The sequence below is a fragment of the Rhopilema esculentum genome, chromosome 4 (genome assembly GCF_057945365.1).
Source record: "Rhopilema esculentum isolate cy_ngs chromosome 4, ASM5794536v1, whole genome shotgun sequence".
NCBI classification, from domain to species: Eukaryota; Metazoa; Cnidaria; class Scyphozoa; order Rhizostomeae; family Rhizostomatidae; genus Rhopilema; species Rhopilema esculentum.
The window spans coordinates 3,657,863-3,683,495 of NC_142818.1; the positions used below are offsets into that span (position 1 = coordinate 3,657,863).

At 36.1% G+C, this 25,633-nt stretch overlaps 2 protein-coding genes across 3 annotated transcripts; one reads left to right on the forward strand and one right to left on the reverse strand.

The window, feature by feature from the left end:
* Window positions 1–192: 192 nt before the first annotated feature.
* On the reverse strand, window positions 193–18,005 carry LOC135691395 (uncharacterized). 2 transcript variants are annotated; one of them, XM_089116121.1, is made up of 14 exons: window positions 17,612–18,005; window positions 15,493–15,694; window positions 14,504–14,656; window positions 11,814–13,383; window positions 11,001–11,273; window positions 10,005–10,154; window positions 9,737–9,811; window positions 9,540–9,614; window positions 8,682–8,743; window positions 4,747–7,966; window positions 4,214–4,338; window positions 3,011–3,246; window positions 2,132–2,329; window positions 193–1,444 (listed from the first exon to the last, which is right to left on the reverse strand). In XM_089116121.1, coding segments are annotated over exons 1-14 (6,600 nt in total). In that variant the 5' UTR covers window positions 17,614–18,005; the 3' UTR covers window positions 193–1,185. The 2 variants fall into 2 exon arrangements, with proteins under 2 accessions (XP_088972247.1, XP_088972248.1); XM_089116122.1 differs by lacking the exon at window positions 17,612–18,005 and having other exon boundaries at window positions 15,493–17,598.
* Window positions 18,006–19,301: 1,296 nt separating this feature from the next.
* On the forward strand, window positions 19,302–25,378 carry LOC135691399 (uncharacterized). The gene is made up of 2 exons (XM_065209250.2): window positions 19,302–19,861; window positions 20,962–25,378. The coding sequence occupies exons 1-2, from the start codon at window positions 19,799–19,801 to the stop codon at window positions 22,459–22,461; spliced, it is 1,563 nt and encodes a 520-aa protein (XP_065065322.2). The 5' UTR covers window positions 19,302–19,798; the 3' UTR covers window positions 22,462–25,378.
* The last annotated feature ends 255 nt before the right edge of the window (window positions 25,379–25,633 follow it).

The following is a 25,633-nucleotide window of genomic DNA, read 5'->3' on the forward strand; positions in this document are numbered from 1 at the left end:
AAATAAGAAACACCGCTATGCGACGAGAATGAACAACAATAAATACACGTAAATTAATGAAGGCTAATATTTCGCCTTGGCGTACCGGGCTTCATCAGAGCAAAAGTAAACGGACTAAAAATGTAACTATAATATGAAATAATGATAATGTTGCTGTAAGGTTAACGGTCAATGGCTCTGTTCATGCCGTTCGTGTTCAGGGCAGAGTGTTCAGGCCAATGAGGTATTGCTCTTTAGCTCGTCAAACATTCTCACGTTTGTCGTTGAGTTGCAGTAATAGTAAGGTCATTGATGGAATGTTCCTAGCTGCAGAGGTGTTCTGCAACACCAGATTTGTACTACTTTCTTGTTGATAATGTCTCGTCTGTGTTCGTTAAATCTGTCTTTCAGTCGTCTGCTTGCTTGTCCGATGTATTGGCAGTTCTTGTGTCCGTTAGTTAAACAGCGTTTGCACTGTAATGCGCAAGTAACGTTAGTAGAGTTGCAGTCCAGTCGGACAAGCAATATTGGTAACATTAGCATTCCCTGCTGTTGAAAGGGCATATCTGACATTCAAAAGGGCGAATTAGGTCTTGTCTCCCTCCCAAAGAAAACCCAGTGGCCTGCGCTGCTACTAGGGAGAATGGTTCTAAAATGCAACACTTGATTCAGTAATACTGTTGCCTGATGCAGAAAATTGTATACCACTTTTTCACACACTTTTTCAATTTTCCATTTTCATTTGAAATTCAGTATCCTTGGCAATAACTCTTCTTCTAATATTGGGCTTTTGATGAAACACAAGAAGAGGTTTCTTACAAAAAGAAACTATGAGTGTTAATTCAACATCGTGCATTTTTCAAGCATTCTTAAAAAACACTAAAAGACCATCGAACAATTTTTAAGCTTTCTGCGACAATGTGGTATGTTCTGAAGATTTAAGAATGCACTGTAGGCACATTTGTAATTCATATACATAAACATATTGTCATTACACAGGTCTTATTTTGCAAAGTTATTACAGGGGCAACACGAGACACTGCAAACCCAACTTCCCTGTATTTGTTCTTGTAACATGCAGTGGTAGATAGAATCATAAAGTGCAAAAATCATTAAAACTTGATATGAGAATTCTTTTATGAATATTAAAACATAATATTTTAAATGCAAACCTAAAAAGCTTTGTGAAATATATGTCAGGGTAAATTATGTATTTTCGTTGCCAGCTAAATCCCATGTTTCTAACGGTTTTCTTGTTTGATAAACTTTTATTTGTCTAATCAAATCAAATCTAAGCAAAAGCTTTGTAATCATGGTTGAGGAAAAACTCAGTGCAATTTGAATACAAATTATGGTGATTATCATTTGAAAAGTATCTAAAATTATTCCTCTGGTTGCTTCCACATATGGACCATAGGATCTCATCATTTCATTTTTGAACTGCACTCTATCAAAATCTGAGTATCTGCAAAATGGAAAGTGGATTTCAGTAATTAGTCAAGCCATTCTGCATCTTATGTAGCACACCAACATGGACGTCTTGTTTAATATGTAAATTTTTACATTAGTTCAACTACCGTAAAAGCTCTGTAAAACTTCACTTTCTGGAATTGAAGATTGTGCTATGATATACTACCATTTGTATGGCCTATTACGCCATCATTATGAATACCTTCAGCAACAACACTTTAGAGTAGCAACAACAACAGCAAAACACAATATCACCACAAGGGCTTATAAAAAAGAGGAGGCTTATAAGAAAAATTTAATTTGAAGGGGACTATTAGAGAGGGGAGCCTAGTTGAGAGGGGCTATTAAAGAGGGGCGCTTAATTGAAAGGGGGCTTAATAGAGCTTTCACGGTGGCCATGCTCCACAATATACCCTCAAATAATGCCCTGGCCCAATTTACCAAAAATCAACTATCACAAAATATTGCTGAATGAACATGATTATGGTTTGCCACCATGTTGTGACGATTTTTTTGTGATAGATTTTAGTGATCTTTCGAGAAGAGTAGAACTAGACGATGTGCATTTGTTTGAGAAAGCTGCCTTATGGCGTAGGCCCTTAGGGTCCCAGGTGATTCTTATATTGGTTCATATTAGGCCCATGAACAGAAAGATGTAACGTAGAAAAGAAAGGGCTGTTACCTCTTGGGTGTTGCTGGCGATAGATGACACTTGAATTGAGTCAGATTTCTGTAAAAATTATCATCATAAGCCTCGAGACCACTGCAATGGTCTCGATTCCATGAGCAGAATTCACTGTTGTGCAAAACAGCTCTGGTACATTGGATTTTTTTGTACAACCCAGCTTTCAGCCTGTAAATCTCGATTCGAGCATTCATCCTGAAAGCAAAATGAATTTTCTAGTTCTTGGTTCAAATATTCCAACAAAAAATATATCATTAACAGTTCTATATAGTAAGACTTAATGAAAGCTAAAATTTCGATTCAATTTCTTATTGTAGTTTCTTTTTAATCATCACAAATGTTCATAGGCAAATTGAACACTCACAACTCAATTAAATCGAATGAAAATCGATTCAATCATTTGGCTCTGGGAAAGCACAAAGGTTAGTTTTGATTTTCTGGCTACGTCATTCTTTGGTTTATTATCACAAACGATTCTGTACGACTTAGAGTAGCTTGTTTTAAGCACTGCAGCGTGAAAAACCCAATTAAATATATACAATCCTTGTGGTACATCATTCAAATAATGATAAAATGATAAGAACAAAATAAGTATCAAAATGAGATAAATTTTGCTTTAATAACCAATCTATGCTTTAAACATCGTGTTATCAACAATAAAAACTAAACTCATTTCATTTTGACACTTAATCTATTCACTCGTTATTTTATCGTTTCTTCAGCTTGCAAAGTCTGAAAACAGCTCATTTTACTTTTCCCACAATAAAAGATATAGAAGACGTTTATCACATGCAACTCTAATAGATTTCATAGGATACATTTTCCCAGAAACCAAGAATCACAAAGATCTGTTTAACTTGCGTTGGCAATACTGACCTTGCTTCGTAGTATGGAATATGGATGTGGTTGATCATGAATGCATTCATCGATGTCCTCGTATTCACAACTTTTCGATAAGTTAAGATTGGTGAAATTTTTGCGTCGAAAAATCCAAGATCATCTAGTACAGGTGTTCTCAGAATAAATTTCGCCGTGAGAATTGTGAAGTAGACGCAAATGGTGATAAGAGACATGATAAAAAATATCAAAATTACATGTGTGTTCAGCAACACCTGGAAAGAAAATAAATTTTTCTTCAACCAAATAGATTTTAGTTGTAAAAACCTTTTATTTTCAAAGGCTTTCTTAAATTATTGTCAAAGAGGATCAGTTAAACATTATCATTTTTTAAGAAAAAAAATTACAACCTTTAGTTAGACTGTGATTGTTTAGGAAACAATGTTAATTTTGACTTTTTGACACTATTTTCAGATTACAACTCAACTAGAGATGCTACAAATTTCAACATCATAGTTTGTCATCCAAATTATAAAACCAGGGAAACACAACATTTTTCATGCTTCAATGGAACAGAAAGAAGCGCATTTCCTATAAGCGCAAATAACACATATATATCGATGCTTATTAACATTGTGAATGTCACATTAAATTCCACGATTTATCAAATATAAAAACACCATTTTATACTAACATGAAGCGATTTCTAAAGTTGTATAAGGCAGTCCATTTACTGCAAAAATAACACTTGCATTCATTTTAATGGTAGATTTTCTAACCCTGAACATTCAGTGTGCTGAGACCATAATTTTTAGTTCTAGCCTCTGGTATTACAAGGGACTGCTCTATGAGCCGCGTACAAAGAAATGGATGCTACCAATGACATATTTTCCGGCCTTATGCTACCATTTGAGGGTTATTGTCGTAAAACACTACTATTTTAGGGTAATTCTTTAACATTCTAGATCTGGTCCTCATTGACTCCGACTGGACCCCCTGTTAGCCATAATGGGAGTAACCTTCCCCCTCCCGGGACTCACTCAGTCTGTAAAGCGAGGCAACAAGTTTTCTTCGACAACAATAACAGCAACAACAACAACAACAGCAACAGTGTATAGATCTAGCTACTGGTTGCTATGTTCAAAATAGAAATGCCTAACGGGACATTTGAGGTCACATTTTATCAGATATCAGAGAGCTTTATTTCATTGACTCACTCAATGCACGCGTTATTCAACTTACCATGTTAACGATATTAATTTTCTTCATATACGTCACAAAGGTTCGGAGGAGAACACCAAGCCAGCCGATGACGGTCATAGCAACATCATATGCCTCTGCAACCAAACCAGGTCCTTTATCACGATCTTGAATGCAAACATAAGTTCAATTAGACACACACACTTGACTAAAACCGTCTTGTCAAAGGAACTTGCTTAACAATATACGGCTAACCGGTTGGCCCATCCTTGAAATCATTTGAAGTTAAGAATGTAACATAGAGATAGAAGATGTTTTTTATTTTTCACCACAAGTCCATAATCGAACATTGTACAGATGTAAACTATTTTCGGACACCTGTAAAAGGTACAGCTATGAAAGTTCGCCATATTCAGCCGTTTGAGATCGTTGTTATACTTTTATGCGTGTATATTACGTCAATCAACCTACATCGGATCACCATTTCTGTATAAAAAAGTAGATTTTAGGGTTTTGTTTAGGATGTAACGCTTGTCAGTTGATGATGTGGAATTAAGAAAAGAAATACATCTTACCAATGAATCTGCTGGTTTCATCCATGGATTCGGAAGAACCATCGCTCTCATCTGAAGTGACTTCTCTCGACCCGGATGGCATCATGTCGTCTTTATCTTCAGCCTCTTCAACTGAATCGTCTTTATCATCGATTTGGTCTCTCTCACGTGCTGATAAAGACTGATGTTGAACATTGTCAGATTTTTCTGTATAATTTTGACTTGGGTCATTACTCTCTAATGAACCTCTAGCTGAGCAGTTACTGATTCCAGTCACAACAGAACACGAACTTGTATAGCTATTCTGGTTACTACCATACGTCTTTTCGAATATTCGAGAGCCCATCTTCTTCTTCGCTTCGTACTCGTCAGTTGATGTGGACAATCCTTCGCCTACAATACCCCGTTCGTCAGAAGTATATTCTTCATTGGTGGTTGTCGTTGTGTGGTCTTGAGACTCCTCCCGTCGAAACCGGAATCCTTGCTTCAAAATCTCATTCTTCTCAGCATCCTTTTGCCAGTCTTCTTGCATCTTATCAAGATTGCAAATCTTTTTGAATCCGTACACCATGGATGCAGCCATTGCATATGTTCTTGTATGTCGATAAACAAAAAACAATGCATCTAACGCTATCATCATTACCATACCAATGTAAGAAAATATCTTTTTCTTCGTCAACTCAGTGACCCATGTAACTCCAAATACTTTTTTCACCAAACCTTTATCAAATCCAAGTCCGTGATTCACCTTTGGATAACGAATCTTATAGACCATAGGTGGTTTCTCGTAAATCCTGGATTTGCTCTGCTCCATCCAGGCTCTATAATTCATGTTTTCGCTTTTCTCCTGCTTATTTTTAGTTCTCCTTAATGCATTACTTACGTGCGAGATTTCACTAGATGCAGATTCCCATCTATTGTAGTAATTCAGATTGTTTAAGTTCACATCAAGGCCAATGTACTGTGCCCAATTTTTACTTCCTCTAAAGAATCGGTACAAACCGAAGGGAACTTTTGCGGGTTTAAGATATGGATGGCCTAAGACTTTCCCCTTTACACCCCTCACGAATCGCTCAATAGTTCTAAAATGGTTTTCGGTACTTGTCTTCACCATGTTTTTTGTCTCATAGTACGTTCTAACGATTTTGGCATATCTCACCTCAAACTTTTGTATTGCAGCTCTCTTGATCGACTTTGCTCTTTTATTTATTTGTTGCTCCCACGACGAGTCACGTTTTCTCTCAGCAAGGTATGCATCGAGTTTTTGCATATTAATTTCACAAATGTTCTTCTCTTCTGTAAATCGCTTTTCTTGTCTGTTGATTTCTGCAACTCTGTGTCTCTCCATATCTTCGTAGATGCTTTTTATGACTGTTTTTTCGCGTAGTTGGAATTCGTTGAAACTTTTCAAAGTATGGTAGTTTTTTGAGTGAATCACGACAAAAATATAACTCAGAAACGTTATCGTCAATAAAATGCTTTTTGCTAACCTGGCACACACGAACCAAACAATTACAAGCGCATGTCTGAAGTGGAACTCGTTGTCCACATCTACCTGATATAGTTGATCTGTTGGTTTAGTCAGCACTCCAAAAGCCAGTAGCACTACTAAAAGAAAGACAAATCCCCCTGCAATAACAGATATAGGAAGAATCGCATTCAAGAGTCGCCCTTTGTCTACCGGGGGTATGTGAATCATCTGAAGTATCCTCTTGATTTTCTTTTCTTTCAACAGTACAAGTTTGATGGTTTGCTTTCTGGTGATTAAATGTACAACAAACACTCTTTCGTTTTCTTCCTCTGTATTCTTAAATGGCATATTAAATTCAAACTTGAAGAAGCAATTATCACCCCGTGTGACAGCAATGTCGGTATGAAATAGCAAGCTATCCGACCGGGCTTGGTCAAAAAGTTTCGCAGTGAAGGAGCCTGGGCAGGACTTTAGAGATCCTCCAACAGATACAGACCAATGCGATGACTTATTTAACAGGCTGCCATGCAGTTCACTTTGAATTATGTCACTTGCGGGAAAAATGTTTCTTAAAAGGGACTTGTGTGCTGGCATTGTGACATCAATAAAACGATTTTCATTCCTTTTGCTAATGGAAAATACTCGATTTCCTTCACTTGTTCTGGCTTCTTCTTTTAAGGAAAGGCCGTACAGCTTTTCGAATATATTGGGCTCTTCGGTGCTAATCGGATACTTATCGAAAACCCTGAAAGCATCCACCTGAGCTCTTTTGCAAGTCATATTGCTCCATTGTTTCTTACTCAACGAATACGGCGCACGGGGCCATAACGCGAGATTGTCTGTCGCTGGTCCACCATAAATGTCATCCGCCATTTTGAAATGGCCTACTTCAAGACTTTTAGTGTCTTTCACCCTTCTTAACAACAGGTTCTTGCCATTCAGATTCAAAGAGTCAGAAACTTTCACAAACATGTATCCAAGATCATCCTCGGCCCCGCTGTACCCTGGGTTTTTCACTTTGGTTGCGACCTCACGATACCTGGAAACTACCAGTCTGCCATTAACAAGAATATCTGTTTTGATACTGTAGGTAGCTAGCCGTAAGATTTTCACATAGCAGTACAGATACTGCTGGCTAAAAATTGGCTCCAGCGTTATTTTGCTAACGCTTGTTCCCACACAGTCAGATGCTTTTCCAGCACAATTTTCAATGTATTTTTGACAAAAACATTCCTCTCTAGAGCAGTCGCACTTTGCTTTCCTGCAAGAATCATAACAACTAACTTTGCCATTAATACAAGATGAAGCCAAACTAGCTTTCCCACAATTATCAGCACAATTAAAGCAATCTCGTAAGAGCTTTTCGCACAATTTCGATCCCTCAGAATGTACGAATGTCTCTTTTTCAGATTTCCCTTTTGTAAACAATCGAATAAGATCATGATCACTGTTAAGGCAATAGACTCCATCATTTTTAAATTCTGGAATCTTCTTATTGCAGTGTGTGTTTTTTCGTTGGCCATAGTAGAACTTATCCTGCAAAACATGGTGCCTTGCAACATAATAAACAGGCATCTGATGTCTGCATAATTCATATAATGGCTCCTCAGAAGGATTTCTGTCATAGTTTTGACTTGTTGCCTCCTCTACCTTTACATCAAAAGAAGCTTCCAACACGTTCACGACAACTTTGATTCCCGTTCCACGATCAAGCACAGCAACCAACTTTTCACCTTTCTTTGGATGCAATCTTTTGTAGGCCAGTTTTACCTAAGACACGATTAAACAACTTGTTTGGTGATAGAGGTCATAAAACGATATAACACTCAGAGACCACAACACGTAACGTTCACAAAAGAATCATTGGATAGCAGGTAAGCTTCATTTACAAATAATTAATCCATAGATATATATAGTCGTTAATGGTATACAGTGAATCTCGATCAGAGACATCTAATTTAAAATTTTTTCTTATAGCCAAAAACCTTGTACAACCAACTTCCAGAGAGCGGACATCTTACGAAAGGCAGTAACTGTGGTCCTAGATGTATCCACTATATGGAGAATTAAAGAATCCTTTGAGGATATTGTGGCAAAGCAGCCAAAGAGATTAATCGCATAAACAGTGGTCCAATAATGGTGGGGAACAAACAGCTGTTTCATTTTGAGTGGCAGCACCAAAAGTTAAGCCTTGCATGGAAATTTCCAACACTCTGCAAGACTTCATTATAAATATCTTTCTTCCAAGTGGTTATTAGAAACGTTATCCTAGCATCATGAATGTTCTCTATGCTCTATGCCATCACCTTGTCACCTTTCACAAAAAGCTATCTAAGGGGCCTGATAGCAAGGGGCAGATCCTTATTGATAAAGAGAATGTCTGTTTTGAAATTATATCCAACATTTTCTATTGTTTATCATAAAAGATTTATTTTTAAAAAGGTTACACATTTATCTGTGACAGAAAAAGAGGACTAAGTCTAACCTTTTTTCTGTTTTCAGTAACAATCATTTCACTAACGGACACAGGTGGCAGTTTTGAAATATCTGTAAGACAATCATAACTTATGTTAATTCTTATCAAACACATGCTTTCTAGAAATGCTTGTGTGAATTGCACTATGATTTTCACAATGTCTGATTAAATGATGTCAAATTTTGTTAATTGTACGACAGAGCACTGAAATTTTCCTCTATTTGTCGTGGATTGCCTTAAAATTGCTGTTAACTGGTTCTTGTTTAATCTTTAAATCTACTAAGTAACCTTAAACACTTTGCTGTCCACAAGATTGATTAAATCGATTGCTAAAGCAAATTAATTGTGGTTTTTTTGTGCAGCATCGATGCTAATGTTTGTCTTTGTTTATATTCGTTTTCGATGAAATGAATTGCTCATCGCCACTCCAAGAGCATAATCACATCTAAAAAAGGAAATATCAACATAGCTTTATTGCCTTATTGCGTTTACGATGCAAGGTACCGAGTTGGGGGAGGCGCCTTAAAGTGAATGGAAGATTCGATTAGGAATATATTATAAATGATTGATTCGATTCAAAGCCTTCATATAAACCTTTTAATAATTAAAGATTTCACAAAAGTACAAGAATGAGATTTGATGATAAGATTTAAAAAAAGTTGTATAAATACATACATATTTGTATTATGAAAGTCTAAAAAGAAACCTCTGCATTATACGAAAGGGAAAGTCTTTATATGTTATATAGTTTCTTACTATTTGCCCTTCCTTGTCTTTAAGTGTACCTGGCAAAGGTGCTTTTATGCATTCGAATAGTAAAGAATCGATCGTCTTATGGCTTAAAAAGACGGGGCAGCAATTACTCACCTGTACACTCTCTGTCCATTGCTCCTCCACAGGCGGTGCTTTCGAATTTGTCTTTTGGGCAAGGACTTCTACAACCTGTAGCAAATAAACATTTTAAGATTGATAAAAATAGAGTAGAAGAATGTAAGCTTAACTGATGTCTGCTATATATCAATGTGATATTATGACAGAGTTCAGACCAAGGAATTCCGACTTACGTTTACATTCGCCAGGAGATAGCACTGTGCATGACTTTGCCATGTAGAATTCAAACGGACAACTTCTTGAACAATCTAGAAAATTGAAATATTAGCTTTTATACTTGACCATGCCAGTACTAGAGAAATGAGTTGCGTATGGCATATGGGTATATTTTGAAAATACCTATCCATTGTAGATGAGAGTTCATCTTGAAAATATTTAATAGACTAGCATATTTTGTTACCAATATTTACAAGATGTAAGTGAGAGTTGATTCCAACAAACCTGGGACACATTTCAGAAACGTCTTTTCAAACAGATAGTTTCTTTGGCAAATGCAACTGCCCGTCTGAGGGTCGCAGGTGCCACTGTCACAGTTTCCCCTTGCTTTCCCGTGGCAATTGTCACTTTCCAAACCAGAAACCGTGTCGACATCTACAAGACCAAGGAAAGTTCTATCTGACGATGATCACAACTTATTTCATGCCTTTTCTCCAGGTATTTTGACATTTATAATATTTTTTTACTTGACGTTCTTCTTTATCTGCAAATTCTCAAGCGCTGAAGACAACGAAATGCAATCTATACTATAAGATAACGAATAAATAGCAAAGTTTCCAAAAATCTCTCTAGGTACAATATTATTTGGTATTTCACTAAATATCAATTTTACTTTATACATGGCTAGGCACAAAGTTTTTTATTAGCAAATAGGCAATTATGTCTGCAGAACAAATATCGCTCACAGCTGAAGACACACATTGTTGGCGTTTCTGCAAGGAAGTTGCTGTTTCAATAATTTCATTAAATTTTCTTTTATCTACGCAATTAAAATTGAGTTTCTTGAAATTACACTTTTGACTTCTTTCCAATCATTGAATTATGGTAAATATGATTGAATCATCGGCGTGATTTCTGTAGCTTTTATGTGATATCGGTATTTGCTTCCGTTGTTGATCTGAAGCTGTTTTGTAAGTCAGTGTGTTTATGTGATATTAGTCACAACCACCAATAACAGTGCAGTACGAAAATCATGACTGAACGTATTTGGGTATACCTTCTCCTTTTATAACGACTCAGTGCCTTTAAATAACTTTAGGCAAAAATCTCAGTTTTAGAGTAGAAGCACATTTATCATATGTTCGATGTAGAGTTTTGTATTATAATTAATTTGTATGAAGACATACCCCGATTAATACGATTGATGAAAAATATATTATGCTAAAGATGTTTAAAATCACAGCCAAAATTCAGTCTAAACTCTAAAGCCTTATGTCTCACCGTATATCTTTGTTTTGAAGTGATGCTGATCACCTATTACTTTGACGTCATTCTTGTGCTTGCTGTTGAGAAAGACTTCTACCGATTCAAAAAAATCAGGAATCTCGATAGTAATATCAGCTGTCACTGTCTGAAATAAGGAAAGATCTGGCAAGGCGGCCAGCGATATTGACAAACATCCAAAAATGCAGACAACAAACAAAGTCTGATGACCAGCAAAAGAGGACCCTCCACCATATCTTCGGTTGGCCTTACCAGATGCTTTCTCGTGTCCTGGAAAATATATAATATGGTAAGCAATGGTTTAATTCTTCTATTGTTAGTGTACTGCTTCGATAATTGTTTGTATAATTAGTCATATATCTACCTATATAGCACACATCTCATACCCAGTGCTACATGTCAACGTAGTAAGTGATTAAGAGAAGGAAAACTGCTTTCTCTTCCTAACATATGTCGGGAATCTTGTATTGCCCATAAAATATGGTCGACTTTAATTATCACAGATCACATGTTACACAAACCTTCAATGATGTCTAAAAGGAAGGTCTTTTTAGAGTATAGATCTTAATTTCATACAATTAAAAAATGAAGCAGATGGCGTTAGCAGATGTGAAATAGACCAGGTGTCGAAATCTAATTTCCGTTTATTTTACATTCAATCTCTCTTTGAACAATCAAAGCAACAGATTTTAAGCCTTTGTTGATTATCAAAGTGTTGAAATGACAAGTATAGACATAGCTGGATCTATAAAAAATCTGACGTCATCAAAATAATATTCTACTAATCTTTGCTGCATTTCACAAACTTGCCTTTTTCACTATTTCTTTTCGTGTCCTTTTTGGATTGATTATCTTGCACGCTGATTGCTTTTACGATCACCTTTTCGATGCCCTTTCCAGCGTGAGATTTCTTGACAGCATGGCGTTTCTTGAGTTCATTTTCTGATCCAGAGCTGCTGCTTGTTTTGGCCTTGCTAATGATATGCGCTGATTTCAGTTGTTCTGTGTCCAAACCAACACTTGAGCCATTAACAGTTAACGTGTCATTAAAATTACTGCTTAAGTTAACGTCTGAATTTGCTTTTATGTCAAGTTGTGCTTTGTCTCCTGTAGACGTGCATGCATTCTCTCTTGCATTTTCCTTTAACACGCCAGTGTAGGCTTCTTTTTTCTTGTTTTTTCCTGTTTTGACATCACAGCTCCCTTTGCTGAAGAATGAATGACTTGAAGCAACAGTGTTAGCATCTTCATGGACGAAAGAATTGTATTCACCGTGTCTGTGGACTGATAGGAAATCTTCATCATTGTGGTACGAATGCTGCTCCTTCATTAATCGGTCTTTCTTCTTTGAATTGGACTTCGACATGATGTCACCCTGATTGGAATTTTTCGTGTCTTTTTTATTTGGTTTGTGAAAATGTTTAGATGGATCTTTAGATACATTACTGTGTGCTTCGTTTCTAATACTACTTGCGTTAGAGTTATCTCCCGCCTCGCAGTCACTTGATATGAATCCTGTCAACCCTTGTTTGGAATTAGATTTGCCAACAATGCTTTCACCGTCTTCATGGACAAAGGAATTATATTCACCATGCCTGTGAACTGAGAGAAAGTCTTCATCATCGTGGAACGAATGTCGTTCGCCAGTTCTTGCTAGTCCCTTCTTTCCATGCAATTTCTTTTTGTGCTTCGTTGGTATTTCATCAGCAACATGTAGCTTAGTCGTATCTTTTAGAATGTCCTCATCCTCGTTCTTCTTATTGAAGCGAGTTCCTTTCTTTTTATTGGGATATTTAAAGTCTTTTTCTTCTCCACTACTTACATATGCGTTACCACTATCGTCCCACTTATGTTGATGGTCTTTTCCAAGTGACTTTTTATCATAAAAACACTCTCCTTTATTGTGAATGATTTTTTTCTCAGTTTTATCGTCAGTACTGTCAATGTAATCACTATGATGATTGCGACCATGTGCCACATCGCTTGCATTTTTATCATGGCTATCATCATAATCATCATCATAATCTTCTGAATCGCTTTTGGCTTCCGTTTCACCCTCATCATCGTCATCATCTTCTTCCGTCACTGTTTGGTCTTGCACTTCATCTGTTGAATCACTTGTGTTCTCTGTGCCTGTCTCGTTCAAATTATCAGTCGGATCTGAGATTGAAGTGATTTCATCGCTTTCTGTTGAAGAGCTGGAACAACTCTTGTACGAACGTCTTCTCATCGATTTACATTTTCGTATAATAGCTGATCCAATGCAACCGAAGATGGCAAAAACTGTCGCTGCAGAGCAGACACAGGCTGTCCCCCACAAAACAGCAACCGTGGTCTTTGTTAGCTTGTCGCCGCCGTCAATAGGTGGCCCGGATTCGTGCTGAAATCAAGTAATCATTTATCTTGAACGAGCAAAGGAAAAAAAGAGTAAGAAGGGGACACGATGAAAAGTGATAAATTAAAAACTGAGTCAATGCAGTAATGGAATTTCAATTTCGCAGAGCAGAAAAACTGAGTTTGGTATGCTAACAACGAAACTTTGCTAGAGAAGTAAAAGATAACGAATCTATACAGAGGACGTCCTAAGTTACATTCACTTACAGAAAAAGCAAACTTATTGATAAGGAAAGCTACTTGTTAGAAGTTTGAATTAATTTAACTCTTTTGCTTTGCAACTAACAAGATAGCCTGATAACCAGATCCCCTTTTTCCTTTCGAGCGAGCGAAAATCTTCAAATGAGTCAGGCAACACTACGTCCTAGAGTCAGAAAGAATGCATAAGTAACTTCGTTCCATGCTCATGCCCTTCGACCCCAGGACGGAGGATTGCCTGAAAATCTTTCTCTTGCTCATCCCCCAAATAATTAAGCAATAAAAACTCGCTTATATTCTGAAGCTTCAATATTCCAAAGAATTAAAAAACATGAATGATAAATGAAGTAATTGCAAACAGGTTCCTACTGCTTCCATCCACTATTATCATTGTGTAAATGATATGTCTGTATTTCTAGAGTCTGTCCCATGCCTTCTTAGTTTATGTCATATTGAAATGGCTAGTAGAAAGGCAGTGATTAGATGTTTAGATTTATCGCAGCCTTAGATTTATAAACTTTGTCAATAAAATCGGCCTACCGATGTATAATTAATGTGAAAGTTTACTGATAAATAGCAAGGAGAAAAAATAATGAAAACTACTCGTACTTTTGCTTTGGGAAGGAAATTTTTTTAATTAGGAGACTGATTTTTTTTAGCTATTGTCATGGCCATATATGTTAGAAAATCTATATTTCATATTCATGTAGATTTTGGTTTTTGCAAATTGCAATAATATGCCTTAGGAAATAAAAATTCAAGAAATCACAGGAATTGTATAGAATTTTTTTAGATTTTGTACAAAGTTTATCAAGAATATCTAGCAAGTTAGCACTTCAACTACTCAAGTTATAATGGGTTTTACTTGCCTGTTCGCTAATCTCTTTTTAAAATAAGGTATATCTTACCACTTCAAGAAGTACTGTATCATAATCATAAGGCTTTCGTCGATATTTAACTTGGTAGTCAGCAAAATTCGAACCATTTACTCCGGACATTTTTACATTCACTTTCATATCTGCTATCGACATCATTTTGTTGACGATTATCTTAATGTTCCCCTAGAACAGAAGAAGAACTTAAAAATATTGGCATGCTTAAGTATCAATGAACATGACTAAATAAAGACAGAACGGTTTAAGGAATTTAGGCCCAGTTAACTGCATTCACTTTGCAATAGCTTAGACAAGTGTTCTTATTTTGAAGTGACATCATCTCAACACTAGGGCCCAGGAATTTTAGATTTAGAGTGTTAGATTTGATTATGATTACAAGAAATTATTTTATGATTTGTTCTGTCTGTTTCTTTAACCAGCCTTCATCTTGCTTCATCCTATGCATACTGGATTGTCTAGTATCATAAACATCTGCTCAACACAGCTTGGTACATTGAGGTTTATAATTATAATGAATTACTATGTACGAGTATAGTCCTAAGAAGTACCACTACAGTATTAAAAAAGCGGCAATCCAACATGTTTTAGTCACGATTTACAATTGAAACCATCTTGCTCTGTACATAAGTCTGTAGACAGAACTATGACCAAGTGCCTACACATTTGAACTATCAAAGTATACTAGATTGTTTTTAGGAACAGTTGTCGGTTGGAGTGTATTCGTAAAGTCAATCTCGTTGTTACTTTGCAAAAATCGACCAAGCTAACAGTAATGAACATGCAAGCACAAAGCTGATTTCAGAGCTCAAGTCTCTAGAGGAGGAAATAGAGAAGTGGCAATCGAAAAATAAAAAAAGAATAAGAGAAAATGAAAGAAGTACTGCATCATGCTTGAGTAGTGATTTGCTGATTGCTATGAAGTACCAATTTCAAACCTCGATACACACTTATCCAATATCACCCTGATTATTGACAATAGCATTTAGGCCTTATCAAGACACCTTTAGGTTTGATCTGATAACAAGATTGTGGGCTGGTGTATCTGCACTTGCTACGTCATCAACTGGAGCACTGACGAATGAATACATTTTGATGACAGGTTTCTCTTCTTTCTTTGCTTGATTTTGGCATTTTGTCTTGCAAAACGAAGATAACAGTACACAACCGATAAAAATGTATTGTATGCCAGCTTTTATGTTTTTCCTGCAAAGTAAAAACAACGAGTAATGTCCCACTGTTACTCAAACTTCCTTGAAGCTATCCATCAAGTTAAGGTTACTTTGACATGGCAAGCCCTGTTTAAACGAATAAATTATAGGCAAAAAACATCATCCAACAATGTTGGTACAATGATGACCTATTAAGGCTGGTTTTCATATAACGTATCTCGACGCATTTTATAGCAATTCAGGGTCCACGATTTTCACGGAATATGAAAACCAAAAAACGTATTTCATCTTAAGTCATCGTCATTCAGCGTATTTTGTCGGGAGAAACAAATTTTTTTTTATTTCTTCCGATGAATTACGTCGAATTACGTTCTATTAGGATCATTTACAATAGATTGTTTTCATAAAATTTGGTCAGTGCCATACTTTGAAAGTTCAACTACAAATAAATGTTAATATGTTACAATTGTTGCATAAAGGTTACAGGGTGAGTACAAAAATTGCTTCTTTTGCCCGATAAAAATCCTGGATGTGCCAATGGACAAATTGCTGGGGGGTTCTAACTTGCAGAAATAGCTGTGTAAAAAACAGCGAAAAACACCTGCTTTTATAGTACCCTTGCATTGAAATACGATTCTAGCAAACATTGAAACATCTAAAATCCTATTTGCATAATTCATAAGCTTGTTATATTTTCGGGTTAGGCTTTAGCGGAGTGCTCACCAAAGTGTTATAATATCAAATCATCGTATATATACAATTTGTGTTGCAATTCAGATCGTAAAGGGAACTGCTCTATTACAGTAGTGTTAAGGGTGATATTGGGATGGAAACAACGTTTTAACAACGCTTCTATGTTACAAGCCAAATGATAAAGGAATTTGTCTAATTGAAAATGAAAATGAAAAACGAATATAGATACGACGTTTAAAGAAACAAGTACAATCTCTGACAAAACTCCTTAGAACACCCACATATTTTAGTAATTTTTCTTTTTTCATTTGTTTCCCGTATTTCTAATAGACTAACCCCCTTCGCCTAAAATAATGTTGCGTACAAAGCAGTATATCAAATCAATCGCTAGAAAGGGTTTGCCAAAAAAGTATATCTTAACTTTTCTGTAAGATAACATTGTTTGAAGGGGAAGGGGGACGAATGCATGCAAACGTTGAGAAAATCAAAAGTGTTCCAAGAGTTTTGGCAGAGATTGTATTATGCTTCAAGCCTTAACTTTCTTCTTCTTTTTATTGTGCATCGCTTCGGCCTATTTTACATTTTACAAGTTATTCCTCTGTATTTCTGATCATTCCAATTTATCCTTCTACTCCTATTGCAACAGTTTGCTCTTTTCATTCTTTTACCCAATGAAGAGTTACGTTCGAGGAATAACAAAATTTCTTTTCATTTAGAGAATCATTTTGTAACTAAGTATGATTATACTGAAAAAAGTCCTATATTCACACTTAATGTATTTGTAATACTTGATGCAGCATTTAGATGGGATCTTTCTAGGAGATTCGAGCAAGACTCTCGAAGGTGACTCTTTTAAAGTTTACAATAATCGGAAATAATGTGACTCCACAATTTCATAGCGAGTAGATGGAATTTTGAGTAAATATGGTGGAAACAAGTAGGGCCTGCAAACAAACGGCATTTCTTAATTAAAACCTAGATATAGTAGTTATCATTTTTTTACAACGTTTCAAAAAAACTTCCACAGCCTTTCATTTGTAACCTATACTCCTTTAACTTCTGCAAAAATGGTTTTCACAAAATACAAGGTCCTTTAAGATTTAACACCCGTAGTCAACAAAGTGAAAAATCTAGCATTTGAACTGTTTTAAGACTTAGAACTAAAGGGTTATAAATTTTATTTATTACTATTAAGACTGGTTATTAGAAGTTCCACCCCAGCTTTGTTATTATTAAAAACAGTGCATAAAAAACTTACATTGTTATGAGATTTTCGTTATTCTAGAAGAAAACCTCTTTGAAACTGGTGCGATCCATCCAAAGCTCTGTAAAAGTATTGCTTGTTTAAGTAACAATTGAGTAATGACATAAATTCTAAAAGATTTAATTTTGACGTCAGATGAAATCTTCAATAATGACGTCACGTGAGCATCAATTCCTAAACTTTTTAAAGCTTTGTAGTGTTCTAGCTTAATAAACAGATTTACAAGGTGATTATAGACATTGGATCGTCTACATTGGCCTAGTAATGTGCAGAATTGAAGCAAGCCGTAGCACAGAGTTGGATGTCAGAGCAACAAGCAAAGCAATGATGGATGAGTTAAGATGAAGATGAAAATTAAATATGAGGGAAATGAGTAAACATAGGAAAAGAAAAAAAAGGCTCTTACATTAGGGGGGGGGGGAGATTCCAATGGAATGAGTAGAAGGGGCTCTTGCAAAAATAAATAATAGCGAGAATATTTTGCTGTGATTGAATTGAAACTAAAACTAAGGCTACTCTGTAACCGAGGACCCTTTCACTACCCCCTGCATTCACCCCATGGGGAATATGTATATAAGCCATGTGGCTATAAGAGGAACTTATAGCCACAAATATCTTCATCTTTGCCATCACTTCTTATCAGTTATTCTACTTTCTTTTCCAAATGAAAAATACAGTTTTGTCTCAAAGGGAACAGAACCTGCAGGGCAATTTAGAGTAGAATTAGAAATACTCTTCACACGCCAAGTTAACATTATTGGTGAGTTCAATCTCAACACAATCACACACCTACCAAGTGTTTTAACTGCTGGGTAAACGAAACACATTAGATTTCCTTGCACCTGTTCCTAATGTTAACATCTGTGCACCGTTAATTGCAGCAAGACAAGTATAAAAAGCGATCTGAAAAGCTAATAATACTATAAGATCAACAGCATTGATTATGTATAAACAAAGTATTGTGAATAACAATTAAAGCTTGCTAAGGGCTAGCAAATTCTGCAGAAAGCAATCTTCTGAAGCAGATCTCACGACAAGCTGTGTCTATCCAACAGACAACGTGATGTTAGATCGTTAAAAGATTCTGAGGCGTATTTTTTCATAGGGTATTATTATGTTCACTACTGTATGGAAAGCTAGTTAGCTGCCCCTTTTTTGAACTTTCTCGGTCTTTCTGCGCTGTCGTTACTTCGGAAAAGCTTCTTCAAAGCACCCATTTTGCTTATATGAATAAACCAAGACTACTCGTAGCACTGCCAGCTCACAGAGTGCAGCCAAATCTCTGTGGCACAAAACATCAATACGGCCTCCTTTAAGATCACTCTAAAATGAGGCCGCAAAGTGAACGGTACCGTTAGCTAGAATCAGGGCCGACTCCCCTCTGTCATGATTTTGTTTCGGCCCGACTCTTCCAATCATTCAGAGAAGATGTCGCATCCCCAAACGCCTTAAAAAGATTGAACATAGATCTTATTAACAATATATTTAAATAGATTGAAAGCTTGAATTCAACGCTCTTTTCCTGCTCTCAGGCTGCTGAGATTTTTGGATTGTAACTGCCAAATATTCCTTTAACTTAGGAAACTATTTATCAAATTATATTTATATATTAATATATCAATTGAAATGGTGACCGTTAATCATAAGACCTGATAGGTTTAAGAATGTGGCACTTTATGTGGAAATCATGAAAAGTTGTCTGTGTTAAGTTGAATTATTATCACTCGATTAGGCGTGTTTGTAATGAATGCAGATGAATGAGAAATCTATTGTGTTAAAATAGGCCTTATCTAAATACAAACATGAACATATCAACTTCTTGCACAAATAAATAAGTGAAACACGCAGAGTCATTCAAATTACATAATTACTGGATTATTTACTTATTACTGGTTAGAATTCAAATTGTCAAGAGCTTTCTGTTGTGCTTTCGCACGGTGCCAGCCGGTTCACAGTGCAGTTGCAGCCTTGAAGTATTTTGCAAGCAAATCAAAGAAAGCGCGTATTTGGCTGTACTTCAGTTTTGTAACAGCTTTGTTTCCGATCAGTCTTGTGAAAAATTTTCAAAGATTAAAAGAAGATTGGCCTAAAAACAAAGAGCAGGTGAAGATGGGCGTTATTACAGAGGCGAACCAAAGTGTTATCATCGACTCTAGTCAGAACACATGAGTCTGCCTGAAAATGGGAGATGTCTGTTCAAAGTGTTTTGGTTACCTGAATGGAATAGAAAGACATGCTTTTGAGGTATGTATACAACATTGTCAGCTCGCTATCACGGAACCTCATATTAATTAGGATGGTTAAGGATCTATTGCTTCGATCATTTTAGACTTGTTTATGAGTTATAAAAAGAAGCAATGCAGTTGCGAGGTGACCTAGGCTATCACTCGCAGACAAGTGTTGTCCTCCATTATTCGATCAACACACAACATCCTAGAATTACTGCAAAATAAAATCGCTGGCCATTTGCAGCTTAGGGATTGCTGTGTTATAGAGAAGAATAGAATACAAGCAGACGTATAGAAGCTGCACAACCAGAAACTCATCGAATATTCAACCAGCTTTTCGGGATGAATTCTCAACAAGACCGCAGTAGGCCGCAGTGCTGTGCTTTCTTGTGAATTAGTTTTTGCATGGTTTAGAATAAAAGCTTTTCTAAGCATGCTTTCAAAAAGACGCCCTTACTATCTGTAAGAAGGCTCAATAGCATTAAGGGGAATCTATCCCAGGGAATCAATTTTGACCCCCTGAATTATTTTACAAATAGTCTGCACACGGAAACCAAAAAACCTTTTTGCATTTTGATAGTTTCTCATTTTCAAATTTCCCAATTTTCACAACTGTTTTTGAAATTTTGGTTCAACTATTGCCGTGAATATGCTAATGGATATGCATGCACATATGGCTAAATAAATAAAAACAAGGGACATGCTAAATTTTATAGGGAAAGTTCCAGGGAATTAGCTTAAATGTTGATTTAATGAGAGGGAAAAGGAAGCCCCTGAACAAGTTCGATGACATAAGGGACACGACAGGCTTTAGATTATATTAATTATTAAAGTGAAATGATTGATACAATCAAATAAAACCAATGATGGAGCTTCCTGTTGCGCTAAACCAGAAGAAAGCGTTGAAACCACTATTCCCTCTTTTGCTAACCAGAAGGTCTCAACTTTTGCTGAGATTCATTTCCAAAGAGCAAAACGTTTAATGAAATGCCGGTCAAAATATAGAATATTAGGCCATTATCTGTGAGCTCAAAAGAATACTGAGTTGTTTAAATTATGGCCGGGTCTCTATTTTGCTTTTTTTCGCCTTTCACAAGTTTTGCTTCTATCTTTCAGCCAGGAAAATTTGAAGCACGAAGATCTGAGAATGAAAATGAAGTGAGCGTGTTGTCGATAAGACACCGCGGCGAAGATGGAGACACTACAAATGTTAGGTACGAAACGCGGAATAATTCTATGGGTAGCAGAAATCAAGATAAATCTGTTTGCAAAAGTATAGAAAATCAATACGAAAGCAAAGACAAATGTCCTGCTTTACAAAGAAAATCAAACAAAGGTGTTATCATTATCTTATCAACTCCAGAAGGGGAGCAAATCTGCAAGTTTGACAACAATGTTGAGGGAGAAGGTGTATATGGTGATTCTGGAAGAAAGTACTTTGATGAAAAAGAGAATGCAGATAGCAATATGATCGAGAACGAGACAGAACGAAAAACGTCGTCCTCCCAAACAGAGGATGAAATGAATCGAAATGAGGCTAATAAAACTGAGGAAGTTTGTGCTCTATCTGACTTTGAATGTGGAGAGCCGATATGCACAGAATCAGTTTGCGTAAATGGAACAGTAGCTTTTCAAACGGCTTTGGGACGTTTCTCTGATTTCTACACCAGGTCAATTATGAAGATGGCAATCTCAGATTTAACAAGAAGCCTGAAAAGTTTTGAAGCAGTGACAAGAGAAACAAAACACGGCCCAAGAACAAATGAAGAAGGAGATACAAATTCAGCAGCAGAGGGTAACTATGTGGTCAGTTTGAAGATCATAAACTTTGCAGCTGATTTAGTAAAAGCAATAATCAGTGCATCAATTTCAAGCAAAGAATTCAAGTCCAAAGCTTACCTTGGTCACAAAAAGGTTAGTTGTGGCACAAGGACTGTTGCTGATGCAAGTGCCATGCCATCAAATGATCTTCCTCATGACTGCGTCAATAAATACACTATATATAATGAAACTAGCAACAAGCATGATGCCGTCTCCTTGAACAAGACACAGGTTGTGCCTTTATGTCATCACGGCCTAGAGCAAAAATCTCTACAGAGAAGTAACCCAGCACAAAATATGGGAAAGCCAGTTTTGGAAAATCTAAAACTAAATGCAACATTGGCCAATACCAACAAACACCACGCATCTGTTGAAGACCAGCTTGTTGAGATTCTAGTGCAGAAAGCGATCCAGGCTGCTATCTGGGAGACAAATAAAAACGAGGTTGCAAATAGAAAAGAGGCTGTTACTTGTATCGATGTTTCAAGCACAGAAGATTCAATGAATCACACGCATTCATCTGTTGATCTGAACTACAACTTGAAAGATGATAAACAAATCTCTGTGAACTCGAATGCAGATATGGGGCAAAATGAGCTAAGCATCAATATGTTGCCATGTTTGGAAATTCATGAGTATCATCATCCATCGAGCAATAGCAAAGAAATATCAACTCACAAGATATTTCCAAACAGAATTCCTCGTTTAAATAAATATGGACACCAAATGTCATCCAGAATAATCATCGAAGCAATAGCATCTATTTTAACCAGAAATCTACCTATTTCTACTTGAATGGTCTTAACAGCTTGGTATGAGTTTATTTTAGATAACATTTTTTGGGTAAAACGGATAGCTAAGTAATAAGAATATTTCGGGATATAATGACGTTTCAAACGAAATCTTTATCTTTGATAAAGCATAGAGAAACGAAGATAAACATTTAAGGCATAATTACAATATATGGGGCCGATGTATATCATATATTAGATAAAATGCTTTGTTTCTGAATAATTCCTGTATTGCTTTGACTCTGATTAATTTCTTGAAAAATTACAAAAAATACGAAATTTCAGCAATATTTTGCAGCAGATTTGTCAAAAACTTGCTAGCCATGTTATCAAATCGAAACTACAACACACTTATCTAAATAGTTATTCTATTAGCATATTGACCATAACCTCAAATTTGAAATTGTAGAAGGCGTGCCGATGAACTTGTGCTTATGGGGAAAATTGTCTTCTTTCGCTCATGGAAAAAGAGAAAAACATGACAAAAAAGTTCCCTTCGTCTCGAACTGATATTAATTAGTATGAAGGATTTAACCACAATCTGTTGAATCAAGCCCCAGTTACACTAAAATATTGACTCGTTCAATTAGCAATCTTTTTAAATCATCTTCTGTAAAACGGCTCTGATAAAAGGTTGAACAAAAGAAACAGCTGTATTTTGTTTTAGCGTGTTATCAGGCCATTTAAGTGTCTCTAAACTACTTAGTGCAAAAATTAGGTTTAAGCATTGCCATTGATTAGAAATGTTTGGATTTCTTTAAAATTATGCTCTGTAGATTGTAAGATTTGGCCTCTGTGATTTTTTTAAGAATTTCAATGCTCTGAATCTTTTAATCGCTCTTCAGGTCAATTCATAGACAAAATAATAGTGGTCATGTGGTTCTAAAGGTTGTGAGCAAAGATGGGTATATTATCAGAAGAATTATAACTGGCGATAGTTTCATTTTATGGAGGCTTTAGAAAGATAAATTGCAAAAAGCAAGATATAATCAGTGTAGCTTAAAATTTGAGCTAAAGTCGTTTCTGTAATTGTGCAGAGCTAAGATGACGATTGCAAAAATAAGGAAGATAGAAATAGAACAATGTGTTGTTTTTTATGAAAATCATCTTTAAGGAATTTATGGGGCATGGACAAGGACCGCGGAGCAAATTACAGATAGAGGGGACTAAAGATATTGGGGGGGGGGGGGCTAAACATGCTAAAGACCAGGATCAAAGCAATTTCTTGTATGATTTTATTTACATTTTTGAAATTATTAGGGGAGGGCTAAAGCCCCCTCAGCCTCATTGCTTCCGCGGTTTCTGGGCATGGATGGTCAACTAACAGGGAAATCACAAATGGGAGAAAGCTACCTGTTAGAGCAACTCAGCTAGTTAAATAATTTGCATGATGCTTGAAAATGGTGCATTCTCGAAGTAATGAAATTAAGCAATCCTCAAAATAATAATTGCAATATGCAATTTTAGTTTACGTCTCACGATCATATGCCATCAACAAAGAAAATCCACTACCTAAGCAAAAAAATTGCTAGTAACCAAAGTGCTTGAACCTCAAGTAGTTTATACGTTGGCAGATATGAAACTTGAATAATTCAAAGCAATTGCACTGTGTGACGTCATGTTATGACACTAACAGGTGTGGATAATGATCAAATGATAATTTACTTTCATGTTAATTCTCGATTGGGAAAAGGCTTTACCGTACCAGTAATGAAATCCTGTTCATCCACCAAGAATGAATTTGAATGCAACTATGCAAATAATGCTAACTTGTTTCATGCTTTCTTGTTGGGAATTGTTTGCCTTAGCAAACATATTGCACTTGTTTCAATTAAAACTTTTTACATATTTGCATGACGAAATTTTCGTTTGAATTAGTCGTTGTTATGCCCATCTCTTAAGGGAGGTCCCAACATGACTTAACAAGTGAAAAACTTCATGTTGCCACTACTGCATTTTTGGCTAGCGTGTTTTCACAAAAATCCCGGGGAATCACAGAAAATGCACGTGGAAACCAAAAATTCGAAGCAGAAAACATTTTGTTGAATAAAAAGTAAGTCTAGCATCTCGTGAAACATAAAATGCTTCTTTTCGACAGCAAGGCAAGTTTGAAACACATTTTGTTGAAAGCATCACTCCTTATTGTATTTGCAACTCCCTTTAAAGTCTGTACAGTACATTTGATCACCGCTAAAACATTTGCTGAATAATTGTCAACAAAATACTGCTATACAAACGTTACAATCAAGGCCATCGAAACACCTGCCAAATATCAAGTTTTTAAAAGCTTTTTCACCTTCCCCCATTACAATGTTGCCTGATCTCAGTATTGCATGATTGTCTGTAAAAACCTAACTAGGATTGGACGCATACAAACTTGAAGCGCCGATAACTTTGGTTGAATCGCGGTCTTGCCAACTTTTGAACGTAAATATTGTGGAATTCGAAACATTTCTGGTGTGGTTGTAGGTCACCCTTTCTTAAAAACCTGAAAAACATGATAATCTTCAATTAATATTGAAGAAAAGGACTTTTTGTGACTTAGATGATGATAAATATTTTCTGCAGATGATGATAAATTCATTATATGTACAAAATATGTCTAGCAGTCATATTTAGTTACAATTGGACTTTGAAAAATATTGTCTAGAAATGACGAAGTATGGTACATGGATGTGGCGTATCGTTAGTTCGACTCATTGTGAAATGAATAAAAAGCGCACATGATAAGCCAATGATGACACACACAAATTGAGTTCTCCCTTCGGTGACACAGCAATAACTTTTGTGGAGGGAAGCCACTGACATTTCAAGAAAGATCACAGATAGGTGCATTCAAAAATTTGCAAGATTTGCCAACAAAAAGCGTCATCAAAAACAAAATTGTAGATCCAGTTGCAACATTTTTATACACTACACTAGTATAATTTCCGACCAATTAATGTTATCTGCGTATAAGACAATGTTATCTGAGCATTGTCAAATACTGCAGAAATTTCACTTTACAAGGCTCTTAAACGAAGCAGCACCCCAATCAAGACAGCACACAAAACTTAGACTGTATTGGTCTTATCTGATTAAAAAAGGCTACTTGTTTCTGCAATTCAAAAATTCTGATACGAAGGAATATCATATCAAAATGGGATAGTTAAAGCATGTCATACCAGTATATGCGG

What these genes read in the sequence shown, in the direction of transcription:
- LOC135691395 (XM_089116121.1), bottom strand. An exon ending in TTATCAGATCAAACCTAAAG is followed by an intron (nt 14,657 to 15,492) that starts GTGTCTTGATAA and finishes CTTCTGTTCTAG; the next exon opens with GGGAACATTAAGATAATCGT. An exon ending in CTTCAAAACAAAGATATACG is followed by an intron (nt 10,155 to 11,000) that starts GTGAGACATAAG and finishes TTGGTCTTGTAG; the next exon opens with ATGTCGACACGGTTTCTGGT.
- LOC135691399 (XM_065209250.2), top strand. Translation starts at nt 19,799, where the DNA reads ATGGGAGATGTCTGTTCAAAGTGTTTTGGTTACCTGAATGGAATAGAA. An exon ending in TAGAAAGACATGCTTTTGAG is followed by an intron (nt 19,862 to 20,961) that starts GTATGTATACAA and finishes TCTATCTTTCAG; the next exon opens with CCAGGAAAATTTGAAGCACG.